Below are 15,596 nucleotides of genomic sequence, written 5' to 3'. Positions count from 1 at the left end.
CTGATGCTGTCAAACACAATATAACAACAACAGAAACTACTGTCCTGCTTTCAAGGAGGCAGTACAGCAAGCAGACTCATCCATGGATATAAGATACACAACATGTTCACTTGAAAGAAAAACAAAAAGAAGGAAGAAAAAAGAAGACAGGGGGAACGCAGAAGCAGCGGATCAGGTTCCAGAACTGTGCATAGTTCCAACGCACTAGTTCGCCATTCACAGCCTACCAAGTATGCTGCACCAAAAAAAAAATGTTTAAATACGGCAAAATGAAGATAAATCAGTCAAACTAATAACAGAATAAACTTACTCTTGTTGCTTATTAGTTCTAGTCCAGCCAACCGCACATGGCCATATCAGGACTGTCAAACCATACAAATGCTCAACCATTTCAACACAAAACTGACATCTACAAAAAAAAACAAAAAAACTACTAAGACAAACCCACAAATCATAGTTCATGACACAGTATCCCAACCATTTAGCTCCTCATGGCAAATAAGACAAGGCAATGCTGAGGACGCCAGCCATGCCGCTTAATTTATTTAAAAAAATCATCAAAAAGGAAAAAACAATACTTCAAAGCCAAAAAAAAAAGCACATAAAAAAAGATCATATAGGCAAATAACACTGCAGAATGGGCAGCTAGTGCCCATCCCAGTGCTTACATGTCACTAACCTTTGCCAGTTAAAAAAAACCATACAACATGTACATCATAGACTGTTTAACACAAGTGAGTCTAAAGAGAAAGGGTAATGGACTGGGAAGGCAGAAAAGGGAGACCACAGTGAAGACAGAAAAAAGGCAGAAACAAAGAGAGTGATAAAAAATAGGAAATTTCTAGCACAGAATTTCCAGAAGGCAGGGAAGATATTTACACTGAACAAAATAAACTAAAACAGAATCAAACATATACGGAAGGTGCGTAATTAAAATTAAGAATATGAAAAAAACAATGGACCATGTTAAAAAAAAAACAAAACCCAACCTAAACTCTCAAATACTACAAGCACAATCATTCTAACCCCACTTGTTAAAACATACTCTGCAAGCCAAAACGATTTGTTCATCATGATGTAACTTTTTTTCAGAGGTGGTGGATGGAGAGGAGGTCTTGGGGAAACACAACAAAAGAAAAGCTTGAACGTGAAGTACTATCATAGACAGACAGCCAGCTGACCAGAATGAATGAATGAATGAATCTTTATTTTCCAACGGTGAAGATATTAGCACTTTGGCCGACTTACACATCTGCCGTTGTTCTAAGAGACACACAAACATGTACGCATATAAATGTAGTTATACTGAATACTTAATACATGTATAATGTACGAGTATAACACAGCGTCAAACTGAGAGACACAACATCGCTCACATCTGTACGGAACGGAAGCGAGTAACACACACACACACACACACACACACTAACACACCAAGGGAAAAACAACAACAAAACCCTAGCATGAATGCTACACATGAAGGAGGAACTAGAACACTACCATGTTTCATACACCCCATAAACCCACCAGGAAAGAGAGAGAGAAGCTAAACACAAAACAGCACAAGAGATGACAGCATCCGGAGATCTCACTTTAAACATAGGCCATACCTTGAAATGGACAATTTTACTTATAAAAAAATAAATAAATTAAAAAAAATTTAAATTATACAAACCAAACGGAACAACATATTTTTTAACATGAACACTAATACACTACAAAACTTAACAAACCCCAATTAGGAACACTATGCATGTTGCAAATTGCCCAGTAAAACCCAATGTCTGACAGACATTCATACTCTGTACAGTGCAATACCTTTATTCCATACTCGCATCACTCCACAACAGACACTGGTGCTAAAAACAAGGCATACACTTAACATGTTCTACACAGACCACACAGGCATATGTAACACACAAAACACTCACACGCATGCACACAGTTACTCACAAGTGCAGTAACATGCAAACACAATATTACCCACATGCACGCAAACACATACAAGCATACAAACGCATGATTGCACACGTCTGCAAACACAAACACACAATTAGAAACAGTTCCAGTCAAATAATAATGGCAACGCACTGCTTCAATATCTAAGAACACACGGAGTAAAATTTAAAAAATGAAAACCTGGCAACCCTACTACAAATAATTTAAAATCAATCTGAATCCAGTCTTTCCATTAGCATTCTCTCTCAAACAGAATCAGCCAAGGTCAGAATAAGGCATGGATGGACTGTCAGTGCCCTCTGATAACCACTATCACATGGTCCAGTGGCTCTGAACAATCCAAATAAAATTCTCCAACTCAGGACCACAAAGGAAAAAAAAAAAAACCCAAACAAAAACATGCACCACCACTTACATCAGGACCACACCACAAAAACAACCATTCTGAAAATGATCAGCAAAAACAACATCCAACCACCATAACAAAGTGATCATCCTTCAATGGATGATATACCATCTGCACAAAAGATGCTACAACAACCTTCCTGTCAGGCCTCATATACCTGTTTTTGTTAGTTTCAGTTAAACTCTCATAATATGTGTGTCAAGACGGAGTCCCATGGACCTACATTTTTGTGATTTAGTGAGTCCCTTGGACCCTCAGTTTCAAGAAAGAACAAGAGAGGCAAGGCCTTCAAGACTCACTTGTGATAAATTAAGTCCCCTAGCATTAATTACAGAGTAATTTCCCTTTTTTTAGTATCCGCACCAAAACGTTTGCAAATAAATAAAACTTCCATGCTTAGCAAAAGAAGTTCCTGTTTGAACAAAAAATGATAATAATGACTCCTCTTGTTGTTGTGTCAGAATAAGAGGTCAAAGTGCCAAGTTTAGATAATACAAAATATATATATATAAAACAGTAAATGCAGTTTGCATATAATTAGGCTTCATTTTTTATTTTTTTGTGCCCATCCCAGAGGTGCAATATTGTTTTAAACAAGATGACTGGAAAGAACTGAATTTTTCCTATTTTTATGCCAAATTTGGTGTCAACTGACAAAGTATTTGCAGAGAAAATGTTAAAGTTTACCACAGACACACACACAGACAACCGAACACCGAGTATAACATAGACACTTTGTTTACACAAATCAGTCAAAAATAACACAAAAATGTGCACTGATCGTTTTGACACACTCTTCAAACTCAACTTTAAATGCATGTTATTTCATGTGAAGATCAAATAGTGCGGGTGCCATGTTTGTACAATTAGCAACCATCAGTGAAGTTGCAAGCATCAGCAACTGTTCCACTGTTCTTTCACTATTTTTACTTCTTTTTTATATATATATATATATATTCAATGATTTCAATGTGGCAGCTGCACACACACACACACACACAAAAATGATCATAGTTGGTACCTGACAAACTACTGTTTTGGGGTGAAACAATTTGAATTAGTACAACATCCAGATTTTTATTTACGACAAATAATTGTCAAACAACCTTTTTTCAATGTTTCGTAACATCAATTCTATACCTTCAACATCCAGTACAAACAAGACATACATATAAATTCAAGTGTATTTGGTAAGCAGCAGTAACTCGAGTCCCAAGACAACACATCTACCACTGCAGTGATTTACCTTTTACACAAACACACAGATAGTCGTCCAAATGATAAACACAAAGCAGCAATCAGTCAGACAGACAACAAAAAAAGCCCAGAAAGTTTCAGTCGGTGAGGAATCTTCAGACCACAGCAGCATGACCTACATATCTATTTTTATCTTTATTTTTTTTTTTAGAAATTTACACCGTCTATTGAAAGAAAACAAAACTAAACATCCACCCAGCCAAAATCTCTCCACAGAGAGCGGCACTGTCAGAACCCTAGTTGACCATTGGTCAGAGGTGTGTGTGTGGACAGACAGACATGAGTGGTTGGCCTCTCAGTGACCGCTGTGGAGGGGGGAATGTGGACAGACAGTGAAAGTGTAGGGGTGGTCAGTGACCGTTGGTGGGAGGAGGCTTGTGGACCAGGTGGTCAGTGGCCGTTGGTGGTGGGAGGTGTGTGGACATAGTGACCAGGTGGTCAGTGACCGTCAGTGGGGGCAGATGTGTGGACAGAGTGACCAGGTCAGTGGCCTTTGGTGTGGGGAGGTGTGTGACAGAGTGACCAGGTCACTGGCCTTTGGTGTGGGGAGGTGTGTGACAGAGTGACCAGGTAGTCAGTGACAATGCCGGGGGGGTGGGGAGGTGTGTGAGAGTGAAAGTGACAGGGTGGTCAATGGCCATTGGTGGGTGGACTCTGGACGAACTGGACAGAGTAGGATCCGGTGCCAGGGTCCTGCTGCAGCTGGAAGTTGTTGGTGGACAGACCGAAGGGGCGCAGCACCATGTTGCCCAGGTCCTTCAGCTTGCCTGCAACACGGGAACAGCGCAGTTTGAAGGTTAAAGGTCCCATAGCCTTTCATGGCCATTTGGGGGGCAGTGAATTCACGCCATTGTGTAGGTGCTTGACAGAGTGACAGGCAAGCCAATCACTGCCTTCTGGGCGTGTTACGTGACGACGAGTGAACCCTTCAATACCCAATGGGAGTTACATCTACAAATCGACGATTAGATCAGTGTTCCCAGGCCTGCTCAGCTGGTTGTTCAGATCTCATACCAAACGTCAGCGGACTCCTGTTCCGCAGGTCCTTCAGCCTTGCTGCAACTCGGGGAACCAGCGCAGTTTGAAGGTGTTTTAGAGCCTATATGCCTTTCATGGCATTTTGGGGCCAATTACATCCGTTTCTGCTCCCGCGAAACGGCAAGAACACTTCAGCGTTTAACCTCACAACGCAATCAAAATATTCAATGATGGCAAGGCTACTTTCCAACTAACGTAGTAGTGTTGCAAATGTAATCCTTCAGATTTCTACACGGAACTTAATTTGGGTCTTCCAGACACCATTGGACACCAGGTACGTGTAGAAAGGGTGAGAGAGATGGAATGCGCTGTACGTGATGTGAGATAACCAACCGGTTTAAACGAGCATCGTGTCTTTCGCGTTTACTCATACCATCATCATTTGTCAAACGCTCTACTGTAGGTATGTACAAGAATACCACATTGACAAAGCTTTGGCTCTTCAGCCACCACTATCCACCTGAGACTCCTACTGAGATTAAAAACACACCTTTTAATGACCTCATCCCCTTAGCTTCTCAAGCTATGACCTTGCACATTCACCTGACCTTGAATAACTAACACTAGAATAAAATGTTCAAAAGTCCAACCACTGTTCTCTCTGGGTTTAATGAATGAAAGTGAAAGAACCGTACAACACCAACACTATTATTACATCATTATTTCAACTACTCAAGCAAATACTCATAAATTTCCTTAGTTCACATGAAATAAGTAAGAATGAACTCCTCAATTTCTGTTTCCCAAGTTGCTGACTTACATACATGTCTAGCTTGCTTGTTTTATGAAATGTACAGTCCATTTTGTCAAAGAAAAAGAAGACAAAGAAAAGAAGAAGACACCGATGATGGTGATTACAACAATGATGATCAAGAAAGCAAGAAAGAAGAAAAAGAAAAAAAATAGGAAGACAACAAACAAAAAGTACAAAATGATTAATTAACATTATCCATACCCAGCATTTCAGTTTTCAGCTTTTCATTTCTCTCCTGGATTTCCTTCTCCAGCCTCTGAGAACAGAACAAAACAGAATGAAGTCACTCTCACAGAAAATGTTTTGTTCACATTTCACCCACAACATAATCATCAGACACATGCCTGCTCTATGTTTTTCTCTTTACAAAGCCACTTAAAGCAAGAACACCCAGGATTTAACTTTGGAAAACACCCATGTACAATGAAGTACACACACACACACACACACACACACACACACACACACACAAACATATACTCACAAACTTATAATCATTACAGATGCAGCCATGCACACCCACACACATAAGAGACAGGTCAAACATCACATCTCCATGAGAACATGACTACATTGTGGCCATTCTTTGTTTCCCCAATGCACGTAAAAGAACCCACGGCAACAAAAGGGTTGTTCCTGGCAAAATTCTGTAGAAAAATCCACTGCGATAGGAAAAACAAATAAAACTGCACGAAGGAAAAAATACAAAAAAAAATGGGTGGCACTGTAGTGTAGCAACGCGCTCTCCCTGGGGAGAGCGGCCCGAATTTCACACAGAGAAATCTGTTGTGATAAAAATACAAATACAAATACAAAAAAACTGGAGAAGAGAAACATAAACACATTATGATGTTTATCTTCCAGTTCCATCTCACTGTGTTTGCCATAACATAACTGTTCTGCTTGCAGGTTTTCAAACACATCTGCCTCGTGTTCAAGATTTCATTTCTCTCATTTTCCTGTATCTTTGTGGGACTTCATCGTTTTTTTCTTTCACATGTGTGCATCAGTATACACACTACAGTACCTGTACAGACCTGTCAGAATAGCATCAACATAACTCCAACAGTTACCTACCTCATGGACTGCTAGTTCTGGGCCTGTGCCCAAGGGACCTGTGTGTAGCTGTGTAAGGGGGCTATACTTGTTGTTTTTTGTCAGAACAGATTTCTCCATGAGAAATTTGGGAAGCGCTTCCTGGAGAAAGTACACTGCCACAGTGCAGCACCACACAACCCCCTTTTTTTTATGTGCCTGCAAGTTTATTTGTTATCCGATCAAAGAGGATTTTTCTACAGATTTCTTTCAGGCACAACCACTTTATTGCCATGACTTCTTTTTCCTGTGCACAAAGTGCATGCAACACATGGGACCTCTGTTTATCGTCTCAATCGAATGACTAGCGTCTAGACCACCACTCAAGGTCTGGTTGGAGAATGAGAAAATATTTGTGTCAGATTAAATCCAGTGTGCTCACTGAAACAGTTCAAAGAATGGGACAGCAAGTGAGCAACAAATTGTTCAAATATTGATAAAAAAAAAACAAAAAAACACGAAAGACAGACAGAAAGACAGACTTATCAATGACGTACCATACAGGCGTGGAAGGAGGCAGCCTGAGATCGATCCATCTCCACCACTTTCTGGTGGTCTTTCAGGGCCTCCTCCAGCTTCTCCAACTTCTCATAGGCATCGGCCCGGCGGAAATACGCCTTGATGTAACTGGGGTCCAGCTGTATCGACTTGCTGCAGTCCTTGACGGCCGCCTCATAGTCCCCCTCAATCACGACAACAAAGTGAAGCACATTTTCAAACTAAATGTGACTTTGGAATTAACAAATAATGAGGCCAGGAGATGAAATGATTAACAAATAGTAAAGAGTGGTAACTCTCTCCATTACACAATGTACACAACTTCAAGTCAGTGATGCTTACGCTACCGATTCAGCTAGCACACAGGTAAATAAAAGAGGCTTAACGGGATTAAAGAGGCTATGCCAGTCTTGAATAAAAGCTAATTTGTGTTTGCATATTTCTTCTGTCTTTGCTGCTGTGTGCACATGTCAAATGACTGGTATCAGGACAGGTCCGGCGCTTCCTTTTTTGAGGAAGTGTCTGGGTTTGTTCCAATGCACCTTTTATTCACCTGTGTGCTAGCTGAATCGGTAGCGTAAGCATCACTGACTTGAAGTTGTGTACCTTGTGTAATGGAGAGAGTTACCACTCTTTACTATTTGTTAAATGTGACTTTGTTTCTAAAATCAAAATACTTCATTAGTTCATATAAAATGTGATAATTATCATCACTCTTCATTGGAGCCACATAGAAGGGTGAGGCAAAGGAGGAACTCACACTGATGAGGAGGCAAATCAGAATGCCCATGACTTGTCCTGGTGAAAACTAAGCTACAAGGGTCAGGGGGAATCCCTTCATCCAACACTTGACTTTCATAGGAACATACCTACTGCACAAATCAGGAAATCAGCTCTTCAATGGGGATTCATAGTGTGGCTGTTGTTAGAGGGATGTGGTGGTGGTAGTATCCATTCAAATTCCAGAGGGCAATCAGTCTGGCTCTGACTAAGTGATTATTCATTTATTTCTTTTTATCACAACATTTCTCTGTGTGAAATTCAGTCTGCTCTCCCCAGGGACAGCGTGTCACTACACTACAGCGCAACCCCCTTTTTTTTTGTATTTTTTCCTGTGTGCAGTTTTATTTGTTTTTCCTATCGAAGTGGATTTTTCTACAGAATTTTGCCAGGAACAACCCTTTTGTTGCCGTGGGTTCTTTTACGTGCACTAAGTGCATGCTGCACACGGGACCTCGGTTTATCGTCTCATCCGAATGACTAGCATCCAGACCACCACTCAAGGTCTAGTGGAGGGGGAGAAAATATTGGCGGCTGAGCCGTGATTCAAACCAGCGCGACCAGATTCTCTCGCTTCCTAGGCGGACGCGTTACCTCTAGACCATCGCTCCACTTATTCTCATCTGTAGATGGCTTGCTGTTGTCCTGCGAATGCGCCTATGTTGAATCAAAACAGACACTACATAACGCCACTAAAGTGTGTCGGCAGCTGTGAAGGGTTTCCTCTGGTGTGTGATGACTGGCTGCAAATGAACCAAGGTGCAGGTGTGTATGGAGGGCTCAGAGTGAGCAGTGTAGGAACAATGCAACTGAAACAGAGCGGATGATGAGGCAGTGCAAAGAAAAGAAAAGAAAAGAAAAGAAAAGAAACCACTGCTTCGTCAGAAACAAATCAGAACAATGTATCTCACTTTTATCACCACGCATTTTCAAACGTAAAATCCACAAGTTTACTCTCAATTCATGTTGACAGATCTGCTGAAACAAAAGTCAAAAGTACTGGTAGGTAAGGAATCAGCAGCGATCAATCAATACAGCCCTTCCCTCCTGCCCCCAGCCCCTTCTGACAAAAAGCCAACTGAAAGAAAAGGGCTACGCTCAAGCTTGACATATTCATCAGTCTGCCTCTTCCTGTACAGGCAATAAATCATCATGTAAAAACTTCTCATAGATCAACTCAAATAAACCTCCTCTCTCTCTCTCTCGTCGCCTTATTTGCTGTCTTTTATGTCTCTTACATCTGTATTTAAAATTTTATCATTACTTTTCTGTGTTAATTTCACTTGAGTCATTCATGTGTAGCAGTCATGCTTGGGTTTTGTTGTTGTTTTTCCCTTGGTGTGTGTGTGTGTGTGTGTGTGTGTGTGTTAGTGTGTGTGTGTGCGTGCGTGTGTTACTCACTTCCGTTCCGTAAAGATGTGAGTGATGTTGTGTCTCTCAGTTTGACGCTGTGTTATGCTCGTACATTATACATGTATTAAGTATTAAGTGTAACTGCATTTATTTGCGTACATGTTTGTGTGTCTCTTAGAACAACGGCAGATGTGTAAGTCGGCCAAAGTGCTAATATCTTCACCGTTGGAAAATAAAGATTCATTCATTCATTCATTCATTCACACACACACACACACACACATACGCACACACACACACACAACACAAGCAAAAAATTGTATATATATACATGTATATTTTTCCACTGTAACTCACCTCCTTGATGTGACAGGCAGCCCGGTTGGAGAGCATGAGGGCCCTCTGATGGATGTACTTGAGGGGGCAGATCTGCAGACTCTGTGTGTACAGCTCCAGGGCTTCAGCGTGCTGGCCGCTCTTGAAGGTGTCGTTGCCTCGAGTTTTCACCTTCACTGCCTCTGCCAGGCGGCTCTGGGATTCCATCAGAATCAGAACAATTCTATTGTCTGAGCAAGAGAAAATTAAGCGTGGTGAAGTCTGTGGTACATAGAACTTTGCGTACAGAACATACAGAGAGTTCCCCACAGCAACTGCTTCATGAAACACCACTATCTGCCGAACTTTTTAAATTTTTTTTATTTTTATTTTTTGGTAAACGCATTGAGAGGGTAATGTATACAGCTGGGTGGAGGTGTATGTTTATGAATATGATGTATAAACTAAAAATGCACCAGGATTTCACTGAAGATGTGGTAATACACTACCACTGAACAATGGCATATATATATATATATATATATATATATATATATATATATATATATATATATATATATATATATATATATATATATATTTGAGTGCATGACATGTGCACTGACATAGTGACATGAAAGTCATAGTCATGCTGCATAAGACAGCCTTTCTCTTATTCACACACATGTACACATGCACACAAAATACGCTGACTTGTGAGATCAGATTAAACTCAGATCTACATGCACATTCCATAAAGACTTGTAAGAATAAACCTTCATGCACATTATTATACATAATTCAGACAGATACATGGTTCAGACATACACATTATCTGTACATGTATACATAAAGGCAGAATCACTAACAATGAATATTTCTTATTTCCAATTATAGCGTGGCCATGAGCACATAAAATGATGCACACGCACACACACACACACACACACACACACACACAGTGACACACACACACACACACACACATACTGTTTACTGTGTGGACCTACAACTGCTGCAAGTTTCTTCACAACCAATGTACACACCTGTCGTTCCTCTTCCGTCCAGGTGTCCTCTTCTTCCTGCCGTCTTCTTTCCTCCTCCTCTTCTTCCTTCTCCTTCTTCTCTCGCTCCTTGGCCTCTTCACTGTCTTTGCTCTCATCATCACCCTTTGTATCACCCTCAACCCCAAGCTGCTGCTTCTCAACTTCATCCTCCTCTCTGGTCTCCTCTTCATCGGTGCCCAGTGCAGCAGCAGCTATGGCTTCTTCAACTAGTTCCTCTGTGTCTTCTGGCAAAAGCACAGCATCCTTCTCTGGCGGCGACATAATGTTTTGACGTATTTTGGAGGGGGAAGAAGTGATTTCTGATTTGTCCTGTTTGTCTGAGTCAGTGCTGGACTCGGACGATGGCTCACCTAATCCCTCAGGCTTTTCTTCAACAGCACAAGTTGCAGAAGTTGATGCAGTGTTCAAGTCACTGTGTGAGTCTGGGGCTGGTGCTCTTTCCTTGCTTTTAGCAGAGGAGCACAGCTCGGACTCACCATCCACAGCTGCTGGCATGGGAACATTCACATCACCACTCAGATCCGACAGGGACTCTGCCCATTGCTCTAATTTTTTATCATCGTCATCATCATCATTGTCCTCATCCCCTTCCCCTTCAGAAGCGGACAGAAACTCTTCATCGTGATCGTCACTCTCATCACCAGCCTGTTGTGATGACTGGTGTCTGGGCTGCAGTGTCTCACCGTCGCCTACATCCTCTGTTTCACAGTCAGTGGCGCCACGCTGACCACCTGTCTGCGAGTCACAGCCAGGCTGTTTGACAGAGTCACTGTGTGAAGAAACCTGAAGGTCTGAGGGTGAATCAGCTGGGGCACCGTCACCAACTGCATGCGAGGAATCAGGATGAATTCCTGTGTCTTTTTCCATCTTGATGGATATATGTGTAAACGTCACTGAAATCATACAAAACTAATATAAGGTCTGGAACCTAAAAACTACAAAAATATAAATGGCAAAGTAATGGTAAGTGAGTAAATCAGGACTATAGTTGTATTAAATCAGAATTAATACTGTTCACAAAAAAAAACTAACAACCCGCCCCCCCCACCTCCCCACCCACACACACCCTCAAAAAAAAAAACAAAAAAAAAAAGTACCAAAAATGTGGCTTTGTCTGTTTAGGTTCATGCTAGTGTTCCCATGGTCAACAACCTTTCAAGTACTGTTTAGGTTCAGGCTAGTGTTCCCATGGTCAACAACCTTTCAAGTGCTGTTTAGGTTCATGCTAGTGTTCCCATGGTCAACAACCTTTCAAGTACTGTTTAGGTTCAACTTCAAGCTAGTGTTCCCATGGTCAACAACCTTTCAAGTGCTGTTTAGGTTCATGCTAGTGTTCCCATGGTCAACAACCTTTCAAGTGCTGTTTAGGTTCAGGCTAGTGTTCCCATGGTCAACAACCTTTCAAGTGCTGTTTAGGTTCATGCTAGTGTTCCCATGGTCAACAACCTTTCAAGTGCTGTTTAGGTTCAGGCTAGTGTTCCCATGGTCAACAACCTTTCAAGTGCTGTTTCAGTTCATGCTAGTGTTCCCATGGTCAACAACCTTTCAAGTGCTGTTTAGGTTCATGCTAGTGTTCCCATGGTCAACAACCTTTCAAGTACTGTTTAGGTTCAAGCTAGTGTTCCCATGGTCAACAACCTTTCAAGTGCTGAGGAGGGTGGGGAAGAAGGCCGAGGGTGAGGGCTGAACAGTGCTTTGTTAATTGTTTCCTTGGAAAATGGGACTGGAGGGACAAGGTTTGTGGGAATTTTAGTTAAAACAATATTACCAGCTGTAAGGAACAGGCTTCACTGGCCTGAAATATAAGATTATGTCTCTGACTGGTTACAATACTGTATGTCTGCCATTTTTTTTCTTTTTTTTTTCCCTGATTTGCATTGATTTTTTGTATACATTAATATTATGATCTGAATATAATGAAACGTTAGCAGATTTACCAACTCTTCAGTATTCTTTCAATTTATTAAATACAGAAAAGTTTACATTTTCATTGATCAACAGACTTGTTAAGACAAAGTCGGTTGTGTTAACAACAGTCAAAAAGTTAACACTAACCAGTTAATGCCAAGAAATATCAGAACTGAGAAAGTTAAATCAAAAGAAATTCAGTGATCATAAATTATACTTCTGAGTTAGTTACCTAGTATCTTCAGTTATGCATTTCACTGAATCTGGGGTAGTTGTTCTTTCTGTTTGTATTTTCATTTTATGATTTCTTCTTTTTTCTGCTAAAGTTATGGGATGCTCTGTTTTTTGTTATTTGTCTGAACATCTGTTCCAAAACTTTGCTGGACAGACAGACAGAACACCAGCGATATGTATATATGTTTGTGTATGTGATATATAAATACATATGTCAAAACTTTATATGGCACTACTGGCAGTGTATTGCATGAAAGGCATATGTGGCAACAAATTATTCTAATTACCAAACAATTCATTCTATTTAAAAATGTATGTGATATATAAATACATATGTCAAAACTTTATATGGCACTACTGGCAGTGTATATCATGAAAGGCATATGTGGCAACAAATTATTCTAATTACCAAACAATTCATTCTATTTAAAAATATTCAAAATTACCAGCCGGCTGCTCAGTATATCATATGCTACTCATATTTCTTTTCATCTATTTATTTATTCATTTATCTATTTATTCACTTACTTATGAGACTATTGAGAGCAAGAGAGAGAGATAGACTCAGAGAGAGAGGGAGAGATCAGCTGATAATCTTTTTTTGGTTAAGACAAGAAAAACATGAACAGAAGAAAGTTTCTATCTGTTCAAAGGAGTACAGTCTGAGTTTTACTTCCCAGTTCCCCAATCCTTGATCAATATTTGTGATTGAACTGTGTGTGAACCCTTGAGTGAACTTTTCTTTGGTCCTTCAACACATACATGACAAATTTGATCACTTTAACTATATAGTATATAGTATAAATAGTATAATACATAAGATCAAGTCCATTTATTTCATACAACAAGTGACAACGGTCACTGCTCTGAATTTTGCCTGGAAAGTGGAATGAGTCAGGTTCTGAACTGTGAACAAGAAGGAAGAAGCAGAGTTACTTATACCAGTAAAACGTGTACCAGCTGAGGCTGTGAGTGTGATAAAAAGAAAGCTAAACAACACAATAAGTTACATGCTTCGTTCATACAGCTCACTCACAGCTCGGATAATGTAATCTATAAATCACTCAGCAACTTGCAAAAAAATTTACGACAGGTTTGGGTTGGGGACAGTACGACCAAAATAAATGACAATGGCTGAGGCGCACTGTGACAACAAACTGCGACAACAAACTGCGACAAAAAAACGTTTACCTCATCTTCCATTCAAAGTACAAGTAAAAGAGAAATGCCTAAATATATTGTAGTTAGCTTTTTATTTTCTTCCTACCTGCTTCTGGAATCTTTCAATATCGCGTCATCACGCACACAAGTTTCTGTTTCGACGAGTCCAAGGCTCAATCTAACCGGAAAATCGTGAATGCCGTTTGGCAAATGCCCCATTTAAGTTTGTGGGTTGACTTGATTTGCACACCACAGCAGGCATAGTGAACGGGAGGACTGGGATGGGAGTGGGGGGAGGCGGTCACTGTCATTCAAACCCATATTTTGCCTGGAGAATGTAAGAAAATGTCCCATTGAGGGAGAGGGAGAGGTGGGGGATCATATTTTTTTCTTATCTTTTTTAACCTTTTTTTTTTTTTTTAATTATTATTATTATGACACATCAGGTAATGTGTGCTATAGATGTACGTGGCATCATATTGTCGCGGACACTGTTGTTGTTTTTTCTCAAGGCCTGACTAAGCGTGTTGGTTTACGCTGCTGGTCAGGCATCTGCTTGGCAGATGTGGTGTAGCGTATATGGATTTGTCCGAACGCAGTGACACCTCCTTGAGCTGCTGATACTGACACTGATACTGTATGCCAGAAAATTACACGCCTGTGTGTGTCGTTGTGTGTGGGGTGGTGGTGAAGGGGAAGAGTACGTGGGGAGTGTCTTGGAGTGTGCTCAAGATCGCTGAATGTGATTCGTCTTTATCTGTTTCGTAGAATCTATAATTTCAATGATTTGCCGTTTTCTCTCTATTCATTTAACTTATTTTTGACAGCTCCGCGATCGAGATAGATAGCCGAATATTGTTAGTTCATCGGTGGTGCCTCCACAACCCCACCCAGGGTTACGAGACCGATGATAATTTTGAGGTTGATTGTGTGTGTGTGTGTGTGTGTGTGTGTGTGTGTGTGTGTGTGTGTGTGTGTGTGTGTGTGTGTGTGTGTGTGTGTGTGTGTGTGTGTGTTGGGGGTCATATACGTTTATGTGTATTTGATTGTGCTTTCGTATCTGTGAAACTCATGTTTGGGGCACTAGTATCTGTTATGCACAGTGATATGTGTGTGTATGTGTGTGTGTATGTGTCTGCATGTTTTACATTTATTTGCTTATTTATCGTCATTGTTGTCTTTTTTATTTTATTTATTTATTTAATTTTTTTTCTTCTTTTTTTTATCTATCTATCTTTCTATTTATTTTTATTTTTGTACGCTTATAGTTGACATCATTAAGTTTTTGCGCCTTATAAATATTATTATTAGTAGTAGTAGTTCTTTTTTATGTATTCATCTATTAGTTATTTTTCTATTTACCTATTTCTTTTTATTTTATTTTATTTCTTTTTTCTTTTTATTTTTTCATTTATTCTCAAGGCCTGACTAAGCGCGTTGGGTTACACTGCTTGTCAGGCATCTGCTTGGCAGATGTGGTGTTGGGAATATGGATTTATCCGAACGCAGTAACGCCTCCTTGAGCTACTGAAACTGAAACTGAGTCAGTCATCTGCTACCTCCTCCAATTTTTAAGCAAATGTGGTGTAGCGTGCATGGATCAGTCGGCATTCTTTGATGTCTCCTTCAAAATTTAACTGCAACAAGCGTTTGACAGGATACTGTACGATGCGATGCGATCCTCGTCGATCCAATAATTACAAAACAATCGTAACCTACCGACACGTGATTCTGGGAAAGAATCGAGTTCAACTCTTTGTAACCAACTAAA

General features: G+C 40.3%; 1 protein-coding gene across 1 annotated transcript; it reads right to left on the bottom strand.

The window, feature by feature from the left end:
- Positions 1–3,937: 3,937 nt before the first annotated feature.
- On the bottom strand, positions 3,938–14,004 carry LOC143276545 (uncharacterized). The gene is made up of 6 exons (XM_076581108.1): positions 13,932–14,004; positions 10,502–11,415; positions 9,498–9,671; positions 7,007–7,192; positions 5,616–5,670; positions 3,938–4,389 (listed from the first exon to the last, which is right to left on the bottom strand). The coding sequence occupies exons 2-6, from the start codon at positions 11,387–11,389 to the stop codon at positions 4,253–4,255; spliced, it is 1,440 nt and encodes a 479-aa protein (XP_076437223.1). The 5' UTR covers positions 11,390–11,415; positions 13,932–14,004; the 3' UTR covers positions 3,938–4,252.
- Positions 14,005–15,596: the final 1,592 nt, after the last annotated feature.

This window comes from Babylonia areolata, chromosome 2 (genome assembly GCF_041734735.1).
Source record: "Babylonia areolata isolate BAREFJ2019XMU chromosome 2, ASM4173473v1, whole genome shotgun sequence".
In the NCBI taxonomy this organism is placed as follows: domain Eukaryota; kingdom Metazoa; phylum Mollusca; class Gastropoda; order Neogastropoda; family Buccinidae; genus Babylonia; species Babylonia areolata.
Note: the sequence above shows the minus strand (reverse complement) of the source record. Positions and strands in the feature narration are given on the sequence as shown.

What these genes read in the sequence shown, in the direction of transcription:
- LOC143276545 (XM_076581108.1), bottom strand. Translation starts at nt 11,389, where the DNA reads ATGGAAAAAGACACAGGAATTCATCCTGATTCCTCGCATGCAGTTGGT. An exon ending in GGACGGAAGAGGAACGACAG is followed by an intron (nt 9,672 to 10,501) that starts GTGTGTACATTG and finishes ATGGAATCCCAG; the next exon opens with AGCCGCCTGGCAGAGGCAGT. An exon ending in CTGCCTGTCACATCAAGGAG is followed by an intron (nt 7,193 to 9,497) that starts GTGAGTTACAGT and finishes GTCGTGATTGAG; the next exon opens with GGGGACTATGAGGCGGCCGT.